Source organism: Phaenicophaeus curvirostris, chromosome 5 (assembly GCF_032191515.1).
Source record: "Phaenicophaeus curvirostris isolate KB17595 chromosome 5, BPBGC_Pcur_1.0, whole genome shotgun sequence".
Lineage (NCBI taxonomy): Eukaryota > Metazoa > Chordata > Aves > Cuculiformes > Cuculidae > Phaenicophaeus > Phaenicophaeus curvirostris.
The window spans coordinates 44,119,649-44,141,513 of record NC_091396.1 but is presented as its reverse complement, the minus strand read 5'-3'; the positions used below and the strand labels follow the sequence as shown (position 1 = coordinate 44,141,513).

Sequence of the window (21,865 nt, the reverse complement as noted above, 5' to 3'; positions counted from 1 at the left end):
CAGTAGCACTCTTCTGTATGATTTTCATGGCATCTTTTGCTTGTGGCATTCACAGATCCCTTAGAGGAATATGAAATCCACCTGGATGTCTGCTGGCAGACTGTCTCTGACTACATATGCCAAGACCTGCTGCGTGGCGAGCAGACCACGTACACTGAGTGCTGCTGCCGGCTTGGCGAAGCCTGGGGACAGAACTGCGCCCTCTGCCCACACAGATCCTCCGGTGAGCAGGGCAAGCATCCCTCAGGAGAAGCGGGGACGGGCTGGGCTGCTGCCAGTTGTGCCGTGCAAGGTCAGCCGTGTATAGCTGCAGCGAGGGCTCCTCCTGTCATCCACATTGCCGAAGCCACCCCTAGGAGCAGCTGAACCCCTGCCTCGTCAGGGCTGAGCTGCACCAAGGGGCAGGATATACCTCAAACTAGTTTGCAAGGAGTCTGCGGTGTCGAAGGGGAGAGTTGCTCTGTGCATGCTGCTTCTGCTTAGCTTAGGAGAGGTGAGATAGTGGCAGCCTGGGATGCGAGCGCACTGGGAATTGGGGTTCTCGGTGCTCAAGGACTGGCGGGTCCCAGACAGTAGCTGGTCTTCTTGAAGATGAGGTTCATCAGCAAACTACAGAGCTGCAGCTTTAGAGGCCATTGAACGCAGGGTTGCCCCCGCTGGCCCAGTATAGATGCACCCTCTCCAGACACAGCAACCCACCTGTCTTGAGCCTGGCTGCACTGACCCTTCCTTTTCTGTCACCACTTGCAGCTGATTTTGCTTTCCTGTGTAATGGGGCCAGTGAAGACAGTGAGAGAGGGGCTGAGCTCCGAGAAAGACCTAGATATGAGTATGGACTGGGCTTGGAAGACCCCCACTATGGCCTTCCCAGCCCAGATATGGGCCCCTACTACAACTACCTGGAGTCTGAGTATGGAAACCCTGACGCTGGTTTCCCTCGGAGGGAACACAACAGTGAGTTTCGTGGCAGCTCTCTCCACCATGGCCCAGGGCGGTCTCCACCCCGCTACCTGCCTAGCCAAACTGGTGAGTACTGGGAGACATGAAGTGGTGCTTTCCTACCCAGCCTATATCCATGGGGACTGCCTGGCAGCTCCTACCCCATCCAGGACACTCCAGGCTTGGAGCAAGTTCTTCTCCTGACTGCTCTGAGTCGATCCTGGACCCACTTGCACTGTCTCGCCTTGTGCCCAGTGCCCCCCTGTGTCTGGGCAGACGGTTACCTTGATCTGATACTGTCTTGCCATCTTCCAGGCCTCTACGAGGGCTTCGAGGGGCTGCAGGCTGAGGAGTGCGGGATCCTCAATGGCTGTGAGAATGGGCGCTGCGTGCGTGTCCGGGAGGGCTACACCTGCGACTGTTTTGACGGCTTCCAGCTGGACATGACCCGCATGGCCTGTGTGGGTGAGTGGTGGGGGAGCCAGCTCAGGGGTGCTGGGTGGTTTGGGCCCCCACATGCCAAGATGGCTGCTGCTCTCTGGCGGTGCTGGACAAGACCGCTGCCGCACAGTCAGCGTGCCCCACTCACCCTGGTGCTGCTTCCCACGGAGCTGGGAGGACCATCCTGGAGGTTCATCCAACCCCTTTCTGCCAACAGCTAGGTCAGGGGACCTTAGGGCATCATGAGGAGCAGGTGATCGCTCCCTTCTTTGCATAACACCCATGTACACCACCAGCCACTGTTAGTCTATCCTTGCTTACTCTCTGCTACATTCCCTGCTTTCCTCCCTGCCTTACAAGAGGTGGTCTCCAAAGATTCTCTCTGCATCGACCTGTGCTGTGTCTCTATCCTTTTAACAGTGCAGCTCCCCAGGCCAGCTGAGGCACTGGCACTCAACAGCGCAGATGAAGTCCCTCTTAGGCACAGCACTTACTCCTTCTCCCAGCATTCTTACTGCATGACACAATCATGCAGCTTCTTCAAACAGAACCTGTGGGCTCTGCCTCCCCCAATGCTACTGGGCAGAGTGGCTGCCTGGTCTGTTACTGCCTCTAGGGCATTTGTGCACTCTGTTACCCTTTCCTTGGCCGCACTGCTTCGAAATTGCGTTCAGTGAATTTTGTCTGGTTGATTTTTGACTACTTCTTTGCTTGATCAGAATTAGTCTGAACCCTGCAAAATGCTTGCAGCCAAGCATCACACACATACATTCTATAAGCATGGGGATTCTTCCTTTGTCCATCTTAATGACAACATTGGATGGAGCAGGGATCAGGGCAGACCTCTGCAGGCTATTATTTAGCCTTTATTGTAACAGCCAGGTATTGCTAATTATCTTTGGAGTGCAGCTTTGCAGCCAATTGTGCAATTGCTGTATTTTCTCAGTCTGCTTGAGTGTGTCATGTGAGAATGTGTTGAAATCCTCACAGTGGCCAAGACACATCATATCCACTGCTTCTCCCTTATCTGACAGTACAATTATCAGGTCAGTAAAGATTGGTTTAACGTAACCAGGCCTTAACAGATCTGCACGAGCTATTTAGTGACCGTGGTATCGTTTTGAGGATTATGACCTAATCACTCACAAACTTGGTCTTTTTGAGAGAATGGAGGTGTGTAGTCTGCAATTCTGGATTCCTCATTCTCTATTTTTGAAGATAGTTACCAGATTTACCCTTCCTTGAGTCTCTGAGACCTCCTTTATCCTCCATCTTGGACAGATTTGCCAATTTTTCAGGGACTGCAGGAGCATTATGTATGTGAAGATGAGATGCAGCAGGCCTTTAGCAATATGGATGTAACTTTTATTTATCCAATTGTCAAACATCTCTATCACAGTATGGCCTTCCCTGCACTCCTGCACCCTCATTTAAACATTTCAAACAAGGTCCACGCCCGGTCTGGTCACTACTAGCATTTTTGAGATGGCTGGAACAAAGCCTGCAGCTAGCTGCTCCAGCCAGCTATGTTGGCTCTCTTTTGTTTCCTCCCCCGATAAGGGACCAGACCAACATTCCCCATTGTTTCCTGCTAATGTATTTATGGAGCCTTCGCTTGTTGCCTTTCTGTCCTGGAATAACAAGCATTCATTTTACACTGGAGGTTGTCCCATTGTTTTTTTTCCCTTCAGTTCTCCTTTCCCATGCTTTGTCATCCCCATGTGTTTTTACCTTGCTGGTTTTAGGCCTTTCAGGGTACTCCTGCAGCTGCTGCAGTGCTTCCCCTTCTTGCCTCCCAATTGGAATAGCTTGCCCTCATCCTGCAAGATGGGTTGCCTGCCCCCACCTCTACCTGAACAAGCAGGTTCCATAGCTTGGTGTGCACTACTAGTATGACTCTGCTGCTTCTGGGGTTTGGGTGCTTCTGGGGTGTAATAGCCTTGTTTTGCTTCTTCTTTTAATTTGGTTGTCCACAGCCAAACTAGCTTGCTTGCTATTCCACTTTTCACTTTATCTTGGAGCCCCTAGCACGGCTGCTTCCCAGGCTGTGGCTCCCTTGATGTGCTGCCTAACATCTCCTCCTTGGGCTTCTGCACAAGCTTATTCTGTCCATGGCAATGTTCTGATCCTGAGGTTTAGCCCAAGTCCACAGTGCCCATTTAACCATTGCTTTGGCTATATATGAAGGCTGCCTTGTTCCTCAAGCTCTCTCATCTCACATTTCCCCTCTCCTCCTCCTTAATCTGGTGACTGCTGTGCTTCCTCCCACCACACCTGGAGGTTTTGCTTCTAGCCTTCCTCTCTGGGGTTGCACTTCCCTTTCTTTGTCAGATGGCCCCCTCCATCTGTGCTGGGGATAACTGAAGGTCCCTGCGATACAGAGCTCATCAGTCCTCCCAGGGTTCACTGGTCACTGCTGAACCCATCAGCTGAACCCATCAGCTGCTCCACGCTCCCGCTCCCTGGTTATTTGTGGGGGATGACGCTGGAGTTTGTGGTCAGAGGGCTCAGACCTACACTAGCAGGTGAGAATTTGGGCTCTGGAGGTCCTGTGGGTGCAAACAAGGGCTCTGGAGTGCACAGGAGTGCTCTGCCCAGCTGGTGGCCCCACGACAAATGGAGGTAGCTCAGGCAACGTGTCCAGGGAAGTGCATTTAGCAAAGCAGACCCTTTATAGTGGGGCAGCTGCTGTGAGCTTGCGTGCACGCTCTAGCCCAGTGATGAGCCAGCAGAGCAAGCCCTTTGGCACAGTTTGCAGGTTAGTAAAACAAGCCCTTGTTTGCATAGCATGAGGGCCCTCTGTGTTCTGGTCCTGGAGGCGATAATCAGCCGCTCAGGGCCACCATCATCTGCCTCCTGGCCTGGTCAGATCAGGAAAGGGCCTTTTCCAAGGCTGGAGGCAGCCTTTCTCCCAGATTTTTTGCTAGTACAACTTAATAGCAGGAAGCTGCTAACCCAAGGGTGTCACCAGCTGTAGAGCAGGGTGAGGACTTATCTGGTGTGCATTGCTGAGGGATTGCTCTTCTCTGCTAATGGATGCCAAATGCCGGGGGTGTCACCTGTGGGGACTGAGGGGGCTCTGTGGATATACTGAGGAGTGTTGTGGGCTAGTGGGGTCACAGTGGGTATCTTACATATGCTGGGGGAGGGGGCACGTAGGCTGCCTGTGGGAGAGGGCCAGGGGAGTAACAATGGCACAAGGAGATGCTGCCTGAGGGCTGGAACCGCTTGCTGTGCCACTGGCTCAAACCCCCCTTCCTTCTTTCCCTTGCAGACATCAATGAGTGTGAGGAGGTGGGCAGCCCTGAGCCCCTGTGCCAGGGTGGCACCTGTGAGAACACGGAGGGCTCCTACCGCTGCCACTGTTCACCAGGCTACGTGGCCCTGGCCCGGACTCACCACTGTGTGCCCCAGACAGCCCAGAGCCCAGCAGCAGCGTAGCTCTAGGGAAGCAGCGGTGAGGGTGATCCCCTCTGGCGCGCAACTCTGGCACCCATGTCCTGGGGGCATGGAGAAAGGCCCCCTGGGGCTGCAGATGCTTCAAGGCTCTTTGCTCCTTCCCTTCTGAAGCACACAACTTCCCCACCACCGCTCTCTCCAGGCCAGGGCTGAGCTCCCAGCCTCTGCACCCTGCTCTGCCCTGCCAGCCCCCGCTCCAGCCGCAGCAGAGCTCACCCTGCCCCTCAGCACCTGTCACATCACCCCATGCCACAGAGGCTCACAGGACGTCTTCCCCTGCCACGCAGCCCCAGCCTCCTCACCTTGCCTTGCCGAGAAAGGGGGGCAGGTTGTCTCCCTGCCACTGCTGCACTGACCTAACAAGCCTCACCCCCACCACAGGTGCTGGCCCCACTCCTCGTGAAGCATCCAGCCCCCAGGCCAGAGCTCTGAGGAGGGGTCAACCCCAGCTTTCTAAAGCTGCTGCCTAACTTCAGGGCACGGTGGAGAGGCCAGAGGGGCCCTATGGCCAGCTCTTCCCTACAGCCAGCCTAGGCGCACCCCTTAGCCCCACACCTTGCCTTCGTGCTCCATGCTGGGGCAGCTTCCTTTTTGTAAAGTTATTAATTTTTATTAATTTTTTTTAACTGAGTCTGCTGGAAACGTCTATTATGTTGTTAAATAAAACATTTATTTTGGGCCCCTTTGGCTCAAGACACTGGGGTTGGTCAGGAATGTGCTTGTCTTGCCTCTGCCAAGGAATACCAGAGCTACAGTCTTGCTGTGGGTCCAGTCTGGCAAGGCCACGCCCCGTCCTGTAAGCCAGTTCTTACCCCTGTCATGCTGGCACCCAGCCTCCTCTGAGCCAGAGCAGACTTTCGTCGGGCCAAATACTTGCTTATCTCCCCAGTCCAGTGCCAGCCAGAGGAGCCAACTCTGACAGTGTAGCAGTTGTGGCTCCTAACACTACGTATTATTTAAACACGTGAGGGAGCTGCAGTTTAAGCATGAGAGCACACAGTTTTCAGCAACTGGCAAGAGCCCTGGGGCAGGTCTGGAAGTTGCTTTTTCAACTCCTGAGCCCTTTCTAGAAAGGCCTTTACCTATGCTGCAGCAAGACCATGTTCCATACCAACACCTCAGAGAGCCTTTGCACGATTCCAGGCAAGCACAGGACCATCAAGGCAGTACAGCCCAATATTGCCAGCTGGACACTCTTACAGCAGAGATGTCTGGCTCCTTGCAGGTCACCCCTGCTCAGGTCGGCACACCACCTCCATTCATACCTTCAGCTGAGAAATAAGACCAGCCCAATCACAACTGAAAGATATCCAGCCACTCCGCTTTCCCCTCACACAAAACAACACAAAAAGATTTTGTCTAGGCTTTATTAAAAGGAAAGTTATAAAAAGGTTCAGGAGCTCCCAGCTGCTCCAAAATAGCAGTAGTGCAAACCACTGGTTAGAGGAAGAATCATCCCTGCAGAGACATTGAATGCCATTTGGCTTTGCATCCACAAAACAGAAGTTTTCCCAACTGCAGTCCTGCTGTGTTGAGCAGGGGCCCAGGACAGAACAGGCTGCCAGTTCATGGAAAGTCTCTACTTCAGCTGCAGGGATGGCATATGCAGGTCTCAGGGGTATCCCAGTTGCAACAGAAGTACAGAAATGTGGATACAGCCGGCATTCTAGAAGAGGCACTGAAGGGTTACCAGGTAGCAGCTCAGACACTAGCCAGGTTCATTGCAGAGAAAATCCTTTGTGAGGACAGACAGCTCCACCTCAAACAACTGATGTGCCTCTGCAGAGCAACCAGAGGATGATACTCAAGTCACTCCTGCAGCAGACCCTGCTCCCCCTTGAATTGCTGCAAGAACACTCCAGGGGGATCCAAATGGGGTACAAGCCCTCTGCTCACAGCTGACCTTGCAGACACAGTACTGGCTACTCAGAGGCTACAGAACTCTGGAGGAAGCAGTAAGAAATGCTTTTTATGTAAAAAAATTTGGCCTGTGTTTTCTTCTGTTTTTCCCCTCCCCAAGCCCTACTAATGGCAGGGCTCCTCAGCTGGTGATCTGCACTGGTATCTTCCAGCAGAACAGCATCTTGTCCTGGTCATCCACCAGTTCCCACTTCACTATCAGTTTAATCTGAAAGAGAGAAGAGCAAAGGGAAATGAAAAGCGTTCAGGAAACTTTAAGGGGGAAAACAAGGGAGAGGAATTATCATTTGTGTGGAGCAAGGACATCCTGCGAGCTCTGCACAAAGAGGATCTCACATGGCTGAAGGGTTCTGTTGCATGCCTCAAGAGACAGCCACACACTGCATTCTGATCCCTGCTCTCAAAGCAGGAAGAGAGTGGAAACAGCCTACAGCCTCCCAGCTGAACTACATTCTGGATCCCAGCACCTCAGTTTGGGAACGTTTGCCTGAATGCAGTGGGATCTGCAGGAAGGCACAGCACAGGAGGATACCTGGGCAGCTGAAGTCGCTTCTCAGCAGCTGGAGGCGGGCTGCTTCCACTGCCAGGTCTGTCCCAAAATGGGAACTTGAAACAAGAGTCATGCTCACAGCAGAAGTGCCACCAAAGAGTCCAGGGAGTGTTCTAACCTCTTCTCGACCACCACAGGACGCAGTGGGAGGCAATGGGACCATCCTTAAAGGCAGGCAGTGGGACCACCCCAGGAAGGACAGGAGCTCTGAGAAGACCAGCTGCCAGATTACTTACAGTGGGGTACTCGCTCTTCACAGGGAGTTTGTTCAGGTAGCTGTAGGAATGGCCCTTCTGAATGGGGCACTGGATCCCAGACTTGCATCCATCGGGCTCGGGAATGGGAAAGGGTATGTCCACGTGCAGCATCTCACCGTACACCTTTGCTTTGCTGCCCTGGCTTTCAATCTCTGCAGAACAGAGAGGCATGAGCAGACAACCAGAGCAAGGAATGGTCTTTTACTTTACACACTCCATGCCCCCTGCCCCCCTTTGCATGGCCTGGAGGCTGCGGGAACACAACTACAGGGATGCTCTTCCTCCCCAGCTTCCTCTTCTCACCCAGACCCCTCTGCTGGGGAATCACAGAATCATAGAATCACCAGGTGGGAAGAGACCCACAGGATCACCAAGTCCAACCATTCCTATCAAACACTAAACCATGCCCCTCAGCACCTGGTCCACCCGTGCCTTAAACACCTCCAGGGAAGGTGACTCAACCACCTCCCTGGGCAGCCTCTGCCAGTGCCCAACGACCCTTTCTGTGAAAAATTTTTTCCTAACGTTCAGCCTAAACCTCCCCTGGCGGAGCTTGAGGCCATTTCCTCTCATCCTGTCCCCCGTCACTTGGGAGAAGAGGCCAGCACCCTCCTCTCCACAACCTCCTTTCAGGTAGTTGTAGAGAGCGATGAGGTCTCCCCTCAGCCTCCTCTTCTCCAGGCTAAACAACCCCAGCTCTCTCAGCCGCTCCTCATAAGGCCTGTTCTCCAGCCCCCTCACCAGCTCCGTTGCTCAAGCGACACTTACTGCTGGAGAAGGTGACGTTGATGCTGTAGGCCGTCCCTTTGTGGAGCAGGCAGGGCTGCGTGGGGCAGGGGCTCACGTTCACCTCCAGGATGCTGCCGTCTTCGGAACCTGCGAGGCAGAGCCGGTTCTCAGCGGGCCTCCTCCCCCCCCTTCCCGTCCCCTCCCGCCGCCCCGACCCGCTCACCGCAGTCGACGAAGCGGAGGGGCTCGGCCAGGGCGGTGGCGGCGGCGCCCAGCGCCAGGAGCAGGGCGAGCGGGGACGGCGACATGACCGGAGCGGGGCGAGGCGAGGAGAGGCGACGAAGGGCAGCGGCGGCTCCTGCGCGGCGTCACATGAGCGCGGGCGGCCCCTCCGCCCACGGGGCGGGGACGGGGCGGGATACGGCCTGGGGCCCCCTCGCCGCCTCCAGCGAGCAGGGAGGGAGGAGGAACATCGAGTAGCCAAGCGTAGAATCACAGGATCGCTAGGTTGGAAAGGACCCACTGGATCATCGAGCGCAACCATCCCTATCAATCACTAAACCATGTCCCTCAGCACCTCGTCCACCCGTCCCTAAACACCTCCAGGGAAGGGGACTCAACCACCTCCCCGGGCAGCCTGTCCCAGTGCCAGCAGCAGTCTGGCCAGCAGCCTTTTTCTTAACTTACTCTGTACCTCGTGTTCTCTGCACCTGCATAACCCGAGTGCCAAGAGTTACGACTCCTCAGTAATTGCTGTGGTTGTAGCGGGTTTGGAACTAGGTGATCTTTAAGGTCGCCCCCAACCCAAACTATTCTATGATTTCACACAGCGCACACGAGCTAGTCCTGCGTCTCAGACCCCCGGCTTTGTGCTGTGGATGCTGAGACAAATCCCAGGACGATTAAGATTGTGAGAAACACTCATTCACTGGTAAAATATTAAAAAGGACAAAGTCTTCAAAGCAAAGGCAATAATATTTTTATTTTACAATTCAGTGCTGAATTGGATGCCCTTCTAAAAAAGGCATAACGTCTTCCAAAAGTAGTGGGTATATATACTAGTTTTAGACAAAGAACCATATAAATCTCTCCAAGATTTCTCATTATATTTTTGGAGTATTCGACCATGTCTGGAGACTCCCTTCAGGTTACCTCTTGACCTAAAACAACTACATCTTCCTAGACAACTAAGCAGATCAATAAATTCTCACAACTCTAAGAGAGTGTTTATTCTTTCCGGTTATTTATCCATGTCTGGAGATTGTCTGCACACCATCTCCCGATACAAGACAGACCCACATGACAAGACAATTAAACACACAAACCAGCTGCAGCAAAACCCATCAATTAATTCTCACAAGATGCTTCAGAAAGCATTTGGCCCAAGTGTAAGTTTACAGCTTCTCAACAGTTTTGTGTGGCAGCAAGTGTTACCCTGCACAGAGTCACATCAGAAACATAATAGAGATAAAGGCACATGACTGCTGATTTGGTAGGAACGCAGCACAGCTGACACAGCATCTCCCTTCAGACCTCTGTCCCAGTAAGGTATCTGCCTACTCAGCTTCAGCTGTGCTGCCGAGTGACTCAGAGACAAAACTCCCGCGCTTTGCTCAGGCTTTCCACAGAGGGGGTCACACAGAAATCCCAGAGGCGTTAGCAGGACCGAGCAGGACTCATTCTAGTGTCTCCCTGCTGAGCAGTTCAGCTCTTCAGAAAAAGAGGGATCCCTTCCTTCAGGAAGGGGAGTGGCGTTTTAAGGTTCTGAATGCTCATTCAGCTTGCAGAGGCCTCAAACAAGCAGACCCGGGTGCTTACAGCAGCCCTATCCAAAAAAGAAAAAGGCCCTGCCAAGACTCAGCTGTGTCCTTACACCCACCTAGCACATTTCCTAACTGACCCACATCAAATCTTTTGCTTGTGCCTAAGAACTAGTGCCTTTAGAGAGGCATCCTTCAAGTTTTAAGATGATAAAAAAAGCTGCCTATGTGACTGCTAGGAACAGAAGTGCTGTCAGGTCAGAGCAACACCATAAACTACCATCACACTTCACAGGACAAGCAGTGCCGTGCTCAGGAGCAAATTCCACAATGCATTAAATGGGGATGCCTGCCTGTGAAACATCTCTCCAGATATCTTTGCTTCAACAGATGCTTTTTTGCAGTGGCAGCGACTAGATACATAAATGTCTGCACGTATGAATTCATGGCTTTGCATTACAAGTTGTTGAACCTATGATCAGAAATAACATGTCTATTCCCTCCAGAACTGTATTAATAAAAAGTCTAATAAGGTTAAGTTTGCAAAACTACAGCCAAGGCCTTTACACAAGAAAGCCACAGAAACCTTCTGCCCAAGGTTTTTAGCTGGTATCACACCTTATCGTCATGCTAGTTTTGCAATAACAGTACTAAAGCTTAAACTCCCCAAGGTAGCACGGCCATCATAAGCCTGACAGGCCTTGCTTTCAGGAACATGCCCCTTTCAACATCTGACGCAAGATGTGAGCCTTCAGGTCACCTTGGAGCCCAGCATTTCACCAAAATATCTCAGAAAGACTCAATTCAGCTTTAGGCTGGTCTCATTATTTTGCAGACAGGGCTCCTTCCAGATTACCAGCATCACAGGGAGCTTGTGCTAAGAGGCTAGGAAAGTGAACAGACAAATTCATTCCAGCAGGACTGATGCTCAAGTTATTTGCTTCTGTAATCCAAACAACTCTATTACATGAGGAAAAAGTCTACAGTTCCACTTTATGAGCTAACTATACCAAATTAATCCAAATCTGTGTAATAGTGCAGCTCACTAAGCAGGCGCTCCAGCAGCAGTGAAAGCAAAAGTCAGATTCTCAAGAAAATCCACCTACAGACTAATAAATTATACTGTTTTCAGGCAGAACATGCTCTTTTGCTACAGATAATCAGCATTCAAAATGCACCACAAGCTACTCTTGCATTCAATGCCATGCCAGAAGTTTTATTGTCACCAGCTTCTGAATCACAAAAACAAGCTCAGTTTTTCCACCAAAACAAATACAAGATCATTTAAGCATACACACTGCAGAAGAGACTAGAGCAAACTGTCTAGAGAATTCAACTCTGAGACAAATCTCTTCAATACAGTGTGATTAAAGAGAACTAAAGGAACTCCCCAGACACAGATACCACAGACTAGAATAAGAAGGGGAAAACAAAACATGACCAAAGCTAAAAACAGATTCAATCAAGCTATCAGGAGCAAGATGACCAATAAAATAACATCCTGGGAAGGTGGAAAACCTAGATAAGAACTCTAAGTGAGAGAAAAACCATCGTACCACATAGCTGATAGAAGTTAAAACCAGGCCATGACAAGAAAGAGGTGCAAAGAAGCAGCTGTTCTCCTTAATTACACCCACCTCTCATAGCAGTTCAAAAAAATTGACCCCAGCACCTCAGTCACCCCTCAGCATAGTGGATCATTAATTAGATTAAATAAACACTGAGTGAGGCTAGTTGGCCTCTTTCTCATTCTTTCAGCCTGCTGTAACCATCTGACCAACATACTGAAGTGCCTTGGAGGTACTTGTCACACCTCTGACACCTAACACTGGTAAAACTGAAGGTAATTAGAAAGTTCGAGTGTCTGGATTTTGGGGCTATATCAATTTTCCAAAGGGTATTCACAGTAAATGCCGTCACAACATGGGGAAGTGCAGTGGAATCAGTCTAATATGCCCTGAAGGAGACAGCAGGAAAGCTGGTGCAATACGGAAAACAGGCATGATCCCCTGCCGTTTTTCCCAGTTCTTGATTCGCTCCTTCAAAGTCACCTGCTTTTGGGACACCACAGTGATAATAACTGGAGAAACACCTCAATATGTTTGTTTTATTAAAAAAAACCCCACATTAAATGTTTTAATATGCCTGATTGAGGATTTATCAACCATTACAGGTATGCATAGTAATATAAGCCTCCTTGGGACCTTGCCTGTGATACTTCCCTGGCTCTATCTTAACACTGTTAGAATTAACCCAAGGACAAGGAAAAGTAAACTGCTCAACCCAGTCTTTATTTACATGCTCAGGACAGGACAAGTAAGCAAAAGTGCATGGTTGCAGAAGTATCAGCTTGCTTGGAGTGCAAGGGTGAGAAAGCAAACCATCCCTGGGTCCCGAGGTCACCTGACATCAAATCACCCCCTTCCTACTGGGATGACTGGTTTTTCTCCGCCACCCTACTGTGTGACTCTCCACAGGCCTGGCCGGGGTGAGGAACAGGATTCCTCCCCCAGAAGCACATGAGGAAGAAAGAGATTAAGGCTCATCCCACCTCGGGCATGCTTTATGAGCAACCGGCCAGGCTGCTGTCACATGGCAGGTGATTAGGATTAAGAGAGACATTAGGCAGAGCTGCTCAGTTTAGGGCTGCCAGCCAGGCTCAGGGCTCTGCTGGGTAAGAGAAGATGCGTCCACGGAAACTATCTATGTAGAAGTTTTCCAAGACGAAAACTTGAATAGAAAACTTGTAATGTTTTATTAGGCCCAAGTTCCTTGCTTGCTTACCATTTTGACTGTGAAGAGGCAATGGAGAGGCATTAAGCCCCCAGGAGGGAGGTGATAGGATCAGGGAGGGTTCGGGAGTGTGAAGGAGGTGAAGCCAAAGGGAAACTGCTGCAGGAGCTGCTCAGGCAGGAGGGAAGTGAGGAGCCAGAGAGAGAACAGGAGGCTGAGCACCCTGTCCAAGGACAACCAGCCTCTGTTGGGATTTCTGAGCTGAGCCCGATAAAGGAAAGCAGAGCATTAAGGCCAGAATCGGGGAAAGCCCATAAACCCCTTCTGCCCAGCCCTGCTCCTCTGCTTGCCTGGCTCCCCTGAGCCGGCACCGGGCCCTGCTTGGGACAAACACCTCGTACGGCAGTGCTGCCTTATTTACTACTCTTTATTGCTTTATCGCTGTTCATTTCCCTCCGCCAGCGCTGCCACTCGTGCAAGCAAACACGTCCAAGGCCGAACGGCGGCGTCGTGCAACGCCCCCACGGCTGCGCGGGCCTCACCGCGACGGCAGCCAATGGGCGGGGCGGGGCGCTGCAGCCAATGGGCGGAGGCGCCAGCAGCCATGGGGCGGGGCGGGACCCCAGAAGCCAATGAACGGACGGGACGGGGGCGGGCGTAGCTCCGGCAGCAAATGAGCACGCGGGAGCCAACGGGGCGCCGCGCTGCAGCCAATGGGCGCGCGCCGTGCTGTAGCGCGTGGGCGGGGCAGCATGGCGGCGGCGGGGCTGTGGCGGCGCTGCTGGCGGCTGGCGCTGGGCGGCAGGACCAGGTACCGCTCGGTCCCCTTGCCCCGTCGCGGGGCGCCGAGCGTCCCCGAGCGCGCTGCGGCGGGGGGCGGGGGCTCGGGGAGCTCAGCGAGCGCGGGGCCGCGCTGAGGCTCCCCCTTTTCTCCCCGAGGCAGCTGGCGTACCGCGCCGCCGCCGGGCCCCGCCCGCACAGCCGCCCGCCCGCCACACAGAGCGTCGTCCTCCCGTCCCGGCCCGGCCCAGAGCGACCCCGGCGAGGGACGGGTCTTCCTCAGCGAGAGCTGCGTGCGGGTAGGAACCCCGGGGGGATCCCGAGCTGCCCGGCCTGCCCCGGGCACGCAGCGGGGCGTTTGTGCACCGCTTTGTTCGGCCGGTCTATTAATCATCTTGCTTTTGTTCTTCGCAGAGGTTGCTGGAGATCACGGAAGGCTCTGAGTTTCTTAGGCTGCAGGTGGAAGGGGGTGGCTGCTCCGGATTTCAGTACAAGTTTTCTCTGGACACAGTTATCAATCCCGATGACAGGCAAGGAGAGAGGGCTGTAGTGGTGGTTGGGTGTGACTTTTCTTTGTAAAAGTAACAAGAAGGGTGTATGTGACATGATAGTAACTTGAACTGAAGGGAGGGAGCCCTTGAGATAAGGAAACTGCTCAGGTTGTGCTTCTTTGTTGGGTGTGCGTCACGGTCAGTTGTTAAACATACTGCTTTTCTGCAGGGTGTTTGAAGAAGGTGGTGCCCGTGTGGTCGTGGATGTGGACAGCCTGGCCTTCGTGAAAGGTTCCATGGTGGACTTCAGCCAGGAGCTCATCCGCAGCTCCTTCCAGGTGGTGAGCAACCCCCAGGCAGAGAAGGGTTGCTCATGTGGGACTTCCTTCTCTGTCAAATTGTGACTGGACTTCCCATGGATGGACATTGTCTACAGACACTTCCTTGCAGTATTTAGAGGGGTATTGCTTGGGGTTTTTCCCAGCTGCTCCCTCTCCTCCCTTACTCTGTAACACAGCTGTTACACACAACTCCAGCTCTGTGTGTGTTTGCACTGAGCCTATCTGCAAGACTTGTTGGCCTTCCCTTCAGAAACATGAAGGGGCTGTGAGCACGCACATGGAAGTGTCTTTGGCGCCTTATGAACCAGCAGCCAGGTGGTGCTGACTTGCCTCTCCTTTCTCAAGTGTGGAACCACTTAACTGCTTGTCTCTGCAAGAGATGGCTGTATATATGTCTATGTGTTTATTGAAAGTTCTTACTAAAACACAATCTTTGAGGTTGATTGGTATTGCTCATGTATTCCCATGTGGGTAGAGTCTGGGTTCTTTCAGGCTAGCGTTGCTTATCTCTGTCTTCCAGCTGAATGGGCCTCAGAGTCTCTCTCCCATACACCTCTAAGTCTTGCTGGCTCGGCTTCCCAACTCACAGTGGGTTTTCCAGATACTTTACTGTCCTCTTACCCAGGAGGTCCTGGGAATTGACAGTGGGTTTGCTGTCGTACCTGGGGATGAAAGTTTTGACTTTTTGAGAGTAAGTGAAGCTGAAAAATTGAGGTAGGAAGAATCAATAGTTTATTTTATTTAAAAATATTCAAGCTTGTGTGTATATATATATATATAAATAAAATATACAGCCTTCCACCTGCTAGTGCTATTTTAGGCTGTTCCTAAATCTAACTTGGAATTTTAGGTCATACAGGCTCTTGGGTTTCATAGCATGTCTGCTGCCTTCTCTTGCTAGCAGGAAGGGAATTTAAGGTGACATGGGCAGAGGAGGATCTGGAGTACTGCTTAAGGTTCCTTTTGTCTTGGTTGTCTGAGAATCTTTTCCATAACTTGTTTCACCAATTTAATCTGTCTAACTTGTACCTGGTTTGATGAAGGAATGAAATATCTCCTTTCTTTATGAAACACCAAGGGAATGGGAAGTCTAGAAGTTTCCAGAATAACATCCTTTTGATTAGTTGTTTTCTGTGGTTTTGGGTTTTTTTTTTATCTGCCACTAGATGTCTTTTAAATCTAAGTGATTCACCTGCTTCTGAGTGAAAGGAAAGATGTTGAAGCTATTTTTGTTCCCTCTCTTGTGTTTTATCTAATCATAACCAAATTGTGTAAGACTCAAGTCTTTCATGTGAGTGTGGGAGCACTGCATAACTTTAGTCTCAAGGAAACTGCTTACAGCAAACCATGAGCTTTTTAAGACTGTGCTGCAGACGTTTTTGTTGTTAAGTTTCCCAAATGCGTTTCTAAACTGCTTGGCAGTGCATATGCTCAGCATTGATTTCCATATTGATTTCTGGTGCTCATAGAACTGATAGCCCACAAGTTTCAGTTTCATCCACAGCTGTTATGTGATCTGCTCTTTGTTGTATGGGGAATATGGACATATGGACAGGATTTGGAGCAGCAGTTCTTCTGGTTTAGCCCTCTCCATTCCCTGCAGTCAAATAGTTATGTTGCTGTCAGAGGGAGCTGGAGGTAGCATGGTCCCATTTTGTAAAAGGGAGTAAAAGGATGTGGTTAATGACTTCTCTGAACCCTTGCAGGATGTTTTGGCCCTACCCTTATGCTCCCTGATCTTGAATGTGATGTCAGCCAGAACTGCCTTTGAAAAATGGAAGACCTAAAAGCTTGTGTAGGTAGAAGACATCAGATAAACTCAGTTTCTTTCAGCTGGGCCGATGACAGTAGAAGTTGGCAGGAGGAATTGCTTTCTGAACCAGGAAGTACAGATCTGTTCTTGATCCATTGCACACAGTCTGACCTTGGTGAAGTCTCTTTTGGGATCTTTTATGGGAGATGGAAGTGCAGCAGCAGTGCTGGGGAGGTGGGAAACCAGCAGCTACCAACGCCTTTTTCCCTTCAGCCACTGTAAGTATGCAGCCTTCACCTTGGGTTACTGTTCTTACCAAATGTAAATGTGCCGTGTCTGTTCAACCTAGCCAGCTTCCACCTGCTCTTGCTCTCTCTGCACTGATGGAGCAAATCAAGCAAGTACTGTTCACGTGAAGGGCCACCCTGCTGAGTTTGCCTCCTCCCTCTCAGGGGACTGTACGGGGGATCCGGCTTTGGGTCCTCACCAGTGCCGCTGGCGGCATTGCTAGAGTCGCAGGGCAAGAGGCTTGTACGTGTGGCTGGCTCTGCCTGCGGTTCTGGCAGTACTGCTCTGACTGCACTAGGTGGACCCCTTACGCCTTGGGAGTTGCTGCGCTGGTCATGTGCGGGCGTTACGACTTCTGACTGGTGTGAGGTTAGAACTGCTTCATGCAAGACCTAGGAAAGAGTAAAAGTTTCTTTGCAGCTGCCTGCGTTGGAGGCAGGCAGGAGCGTAGTTCATCTGGTATTGCGGCAGTGTGGTTTCTAGATCAGAGAAACTGCTAGGAGCTGGAGGCGTTCCAGCTGTACAGCACATTGCTATTGGTCTCCTACTCCTGCTTCCTGGGAGCAGCCACAATCTGCTGTTCAGGGCTACTCATCTTCCAGCTCCCACTAGAGAATGGGCGCGAAGGGCTGTGTGTTACCTTCAGAGTCCTCTGGACTCAAAAGAGCCTGTCAGTACATGAGAAATTTAAAACTTTTTCCATGTCTATGAAGGGGGTGTGTTAGCAGGGGGTGGAGGTAACCGTGGTGAATTTTGGCTATGTAGGCAGGAAAAGGCTACATCCTGGTTCCTGTGGAAGAAAAAAAAACAACCTGTCAAGGTTTGTACATTGAATAGCCTTAGGTGACAAAGATGGCACCGCACAGTAGGCTGTGGAGCAAGACCAGAAGTACCAAGGAAAGAGTGCAGAGGGCTAGGCAGGGGATTTGGTTCTGCCTGGGCTGTGAGGGACTGCCAAGGCACATCAGTGAGATACCTACAGCATGGGGATAGATGGGAACCCTTGTACTGAGCCACTGAGAAAAAGCAGGAGTATGGAGCAGGAGGTTGCTGCTTTGCTTCATTGCAAATGAGAAACTACGGTGAAAAATCTTTCTCTGCTCCCACATAAAGAAGGAGGATTCTCTCTGTTCACCCACCTGACAGGGAATGAATGATCAAGAAAGATATTTATGGAAACCTACATTAACTTCAAGGGACAAAGGCACAATTATCAGTGTTGCTGACAAGCAGGTAGAAGAGGATGGAATTGAAATCCTCATTTTGGTGAGGGCTTGTTGGAGCTTTGCAGGGACTTGTTAGTAGATGACCAGCATGTCCTCAGTCCGTGACTCTGGCTCTGTTCTTCAAATTAGGATCTACCATCACCTATAAACTGTTGGTCTCTCTTCTAAGCTTCAAGCCAGGCAGTGGTAGAGAAATAGCAGGTATTTGTCATGCCCTTTCTCATTGTTTAGGGATATGCATGGGAATACCATGCTCACCTTGATGGGCTTCTGTGTGGTGTTACAAAGAGCATTTAGGGGTGAATGGCTCCTGTAGGACTGAGGGCCAGCCTAGGGTAGATGTTAGCGGAATGACTGGCCCCTCTCACCCCAAAACTTTCATCTGCAAAATGTTACTAAGCTCAGCCTTCTCCCTTGTGAAATTCCATGTCTGTACAGAGCTGGGTCAGGAAGAGAGCTAGGGATGAGGAGACAGTACCCTCCAGATGACACCCACTGGGACTTCTCCTGCCCCCATACAGCAGTATAATTTCCTGCCTGAATCCAGCACCTGAGAGAGGAATTGCTGAATGATGGAGGAGGCAATAATAGGAAGGCAGAAGTGCATGAAAGAATGGTTATCTTGTTTGTGTCTCACACTATGAAGGCAACTGCTTTTTCATCAAGACTATCTTCAGCCTTGCAAGTGTTTTGAACATCTGCTGGCAGCTGGAAGTGAATAACAGGGTATTATAAACCCCACTATTCATACCCTTAGCTGGACCTGGCCAGAGGATTTTACTGAATTCAGAGCAAGCATGCTGCATTTCCAGGATGAGCTGCTTTAGCACGTGCTTGAGGACCAAACCGCATGCTCTCTCCACAAGCAAACACAGCAGCAGGGTTCGTTAGCAGAGGGTAAGATAGGATATGTACCATTTTGATACTTTGTTCTTTTTGCCTGTTTTCATGTGCACCAGCTGAAGTGCTCACACAGCTCTTCTGGATTGGGCCGTAGCTGCTGGAGAAACTGGCAGCAGAGGAAGGGGTAACTTCACATAATGGTGTTTTTGATAGAACTATCAGCCAGACTGGATAAAAAACCCCAATTCAAGGAGACGGAGGATCAATGAGAACAAACTGCAGCCATCTGTATTGTACCAAACCCTGAACTCTTCCATTTAGGTGATGTTTTTATTGCCTTTTTTTTTTTTTTTGAGAGAGGCTGAATCCTTGAACCAAACACTGTTAGAGGCTAGATACAGGATTAATGATGCAGTTTGGATCTTGCTGGGTTCTAAGGAGTATTTTGCTCAGCATGGCTTCCTGGCTGCAACTGGCAGATATCTGCCCTGGAAACAGCTCAGTAGTTCATGAACTTGGGGTGGGTTTGGCATCCAGCTGTAGACAGAAGCAAAACCATTGATGACAGCAAGATGGGCTGTTACTCCAAGACTCTGGTTCCTTGCCTGGGGCACAGTTTGTGCATGGTGCTTTCTGCCTCTTGCCTTCCCAGCAGTTGTGTGGCTCTTAATATTTCCTGCTTGAGCAATAAGAGTTTACGGCCCTAGTCTTTGTGGTTGATTAGAGCCCAAGTTTGTGCCCCTGTTTTAATCAGTGCTCATTTACCTTTGGCATCCTTCGTAGGAACAGAATGGTATGTCTTTCAGTTGCCATGGAAACAGTGAGACTAAATGCACATTTCCATGGCAACCTGCCATTATCTTCAGCTCTATCTGTGGGTCTCATTTTCTGACCATGGGGGTGGGGTGGTGAAAATGGAACTTCATCTCTTGAAAACATAAAATTTAAAAAGAAGGAAAAGAAAGATGCTGCTACCACCACCATCACCACCACTGCTTTTCCTCCTCTAGCTCAGGTTCAGGGCTGGGAGAGGCCTGTGACTACTGCTACCATCCCATGCGCTGACGCTCCAAGGTGTTGTCTTCAGCTTTTTCCTTCCTTCACCCTTCTAAAAATAGAGATGCTCAGAACAATCTGATGACAGTGTTCCAGCACTTCTCTGAGCTTTTTGTTTCCTCAGCTAACGCTCCCAGAAAAGGCCCTTGAAGTTAATTGAACTTTCTAACAGGTTCCAAAGGTCAACATGTCCCAGCTCCTTTTGGTCTGAGGGGCCAAGGATTAATTATGAGGTCTAAAACTGAGGAGAATCCTTTGTCTGCTGGGACCGGAGGCTATAGGGCAAGTCACATTAACCTCAGGAGCTTCTTGCAAGGGGGCAGCATGGACTGCTCCAGGAGGTCGTGCCCATCAGAGAGTTAGGAATCAAAGGCGATGCTTATCCATTTAATGTGCAGCTCAGGGGGGATGCAGGTCAGAGAAACCAGGTGTTTGCTCTATGATGGGTCTTGCAGCCCTCCCAGCCAGAAGTGTTCTTGTCCACTGCCATCATCCCTGCTTCTCCCAGCCATTGCGTCAAAAAAAGGACAGAATCTGCTGTACTTTGAGCAATTGCACACAGCTGTTCCTTAAGCCTGTATTCATTATTCTTGTTCTAGCTGGCTTGACCTTTGGCTAATTCCTCTTATTCACGGTCTAATCTTGGTTGCTGAGGGGGAAAAAGCTTGTGTCCTGCACTGTTCTAGCCTGATGCAATAGAGTCATCCATGGATGGGAGGTGGCAGAGCTCTCTTTCCCCATCTAACTCACCAGCCTTTCACAGGCGGTGAAGCAGAGGACAATACAACTCTCTGCTTAAGAGCCAGCATGGAGGCAGATGTGGTCTTCAGAACAAGTCAGCCAGGTGAGGCAGGTGTTGCTCAATCACAGCTCTTTTCCTTGCTGCAGTCTACCCCAGTGCTGGTTGCTCATGACAAAGAGCTGTCATAGTCATCCTGGATTTGTGTGAGAACAAAGACCAATGAGTGCCATACATTGCTGAGCACGCAAAATTTTGACCGGGAAAAATTACTGCCTGGACACACTACTTGGGCTTGATTGGGAGCTATTGTTGGAAAACACTGAGAATGGGCTCTAAGGTGTAGGGTCCTTGTTACTGAGCTGGGCACTGAGACAAACTCTGCGTAGTTTGCATGGGCAGAAGTTTGCTGGAGGGTGTGTTCCTGATGCCAGACTGTGCTGGTTTGGCTCCATGGGGTGCTGTGGCAGAGGGTACAGTACAGAGGAAAGTTTGCTGTGTGAGCTCCATGTGTGAAGCAGTGGTGGCTGTTGGGCTGCTGTGGGGAGCAGCGTGACCTGCTGACCTGCTGCACAGTAGCCTGAGAGCAGGGACAGCCTGGGTTCCTCCTGCTGAAGACTGCTATGGGCTGGCAGGCTTGTGCCATGGGCATAGAACCGTAAGGAGGGTAGCCTGGGGGCTCAGTCATAGTCCTGCCGCTGTGGCTTGCAAGGCTGCACAGCTAGAGTGGCTTTAGGCTCTTCCCCTCATGGCCATTGCAGCTGAGCAGGGGTTGGCTGAAGGAGTGATGCAGCCTCTTGTTCAGATTCTCCTTAGTTCACATGGTCAATTCTCCTTGCTGGCATCCTGTGCTGTGTCTTAGCAAGGGTGACTGAAGCATGGCTGCGTGGCAGCCTTCCCCTTGCCTCCCTGCCTACCCACACGCCCTTGCCTCAAACTTCCAATCTGAAGTTTCTCATTAAATATAGAAACTTTTCAGGGAAGATCTAATAGTGTTTGGGAAAGAGAATTCAGTTGCTGCCTTTGGTGACAAAAGCAAAAATAATGGGGCGATGCTATTGTTAGCAGAACTTTATCTACCAGTGCCTGCAAGAGCTTAGTGGGGAGCAGGGAAGAAGTGGGCAGATCCCTCACCCTCTTAATGAAATGCTTCCTTCTGCTGCTGCTGTCCTATGTTCCCAGATAACAGGCACAGGCCAGAAATAGGACGGCTGTGGTGAAAGGAGCTACTTAATCCTTTTCAAGCTAAGCAAAAATGTATCAGTGAAGAGGCAATTCACAGGGCAGAGCTGGATTACACAGGGGAAAATTATGTCTGCAGATCAAATGGAACTCCAGCAATGTGAGAGAGTAAAGACTAAATGTGCTGATATGGGAGAAGGGGGAATAGCCCAGATTGATGCTCAGGGGTGGAAGACGACTGGAGGTATGTGCTGATCCTTCCCTGCTCCACCACAGAAGCACACGTTTGTGGATGGATGTGGCTGTCAGAAGGTGGGGGGACACTTACAGCTGTTCAGGTATTGTAAGGAGCAATAAAAACTGGTGAGACCTGGGAGC

The 21,865-nt window shown here is 50.8% G+C and overlaps 3 protein-coding genes across 8 annotated transcripts in view; 2 read left to right on the top strand and 1 right to left on the bottom strand.

The window, feature by feature from the left end:
- The window catches only part of LTBP2 (latent transforming growth factor beta binding protein 2), a 73,622-nt gene extending 68,081 nt beyond the window's left edge, over positions 1-5,541 (top strand). For all 6 annotated transcript variants that reach the window (XM_069858536.1, XM_069858540.1, XM_069858538.1 and 3 more), the window contains 4 exons: positions 56-223; positions 751-1,026; positions 1,255-1,404; positions 4,655-5,541. In XM_069858536.1, the coding sequence (XP_069714637.1) occupies positions 56-223; positions 751-1,026; positions 1,255-1,404; positions 4,655-4,821 (761 nt within the window). In that variant the 3' untranslated portion in view covers positions 4,822-5,541. The remainder of the gene's footprint in view (positions 1-55; positions 224-750; positions 1,027-1,254; positions 1,405-4,654) is intronic.
- A 647-nt stretch (positions 5,542-6,188) lies between these two features.
- NPC2 (NPC intracellular cholesterol transporter 2) lies at positions 6,189-8,642 on the bottom strand. The gene is made up of 4 exons (XM_069858627.1): positions 8,519-8,642; positions 8,335-8,442; positions 7,546-7,718; positions 6,189-6,967 (listed from the first exon to the last, which is right to left on the bottom strand). The coding sequence occupies exons 1-4, from the start codon at positions 8,601-8,603 to the stop codon at positions 6,881-6,883; spliced, it is 453 nt and encodes a 150-aa protein (XP_069714728.1). The 5' UTR covers positions 8,604-8,642; the 3' UTR covers positions 6,189-6,880.
- Positions 8,643-13,540: 4,898 nt separating this feature from the next.
- Positions 13,541-14,843, top strand: ISCA2 (iron-sulfur cluster assembly 2). Its single transcript, XM_069858398.1, has 4 exons — positions 13,541-13,599; positions 13,732-13,867; positions 13,983-14,098; positions 14,289-14,843. Exons 1-4 carry the CDS (start codon positions 13,541-13,543, stop codon positions 14,461-14,463), a joined length of 486 nt encoding a protein of 161 aa, XP_069714499.1. The 3' UTR covers positions 14,464-14,843.
- The last annotated feature ends 7,022 nt before the right edge of the window (positions 14,844-21,865 follow it).

Bases quoted from the DNA above. Each gene is read 5' to 3' on its own strand.
- NPC2 (XM_069858627.1), bottom strand. From the start codon at position 8,603: ATGTCGCCGTCCCCGCTCGCCCTGCTCCTGGCGCTGGGCGCCGCCGCC. The intron at 8,443-8,518 runs GTGAGCGGGTCG...TCTGCCTCGCAG, and splicing joins CCTCCGCTTCGTCGACTGCG to GTTCCGAAGACGGCAGCATC. The intron at 6,968-7,545 runs GTAAGTAATCTG...TCTCTCTTTCAG, and splicing joins TGAAGAGCGAGTACCCCACT to ATTAAACTGATAGTGAAGTG.
- ISCA2 (XM_069858398.1), top strand. From the start codon at position 13,541: ATGGCGGCGGCGGGGCTGTGGCGGCGCTGCTGGCGGCTGGCGCTGGGC. The intron at 13,600-13,731 runs GTACCGCTCGGT...TCCCCGAGGCAG, and splicing joins GCGCTGGGCGGCAGGACCAG to CTGGCGTACCGCGCCGCCGC. The intron at 13,868-13,982 runs GTAGGAACCCCG...TGTTCTTCGCAG, and splicing joins TCAGCGAGAGCTGCGTGCGG to AGGTTGCTGGAGATCACGGA.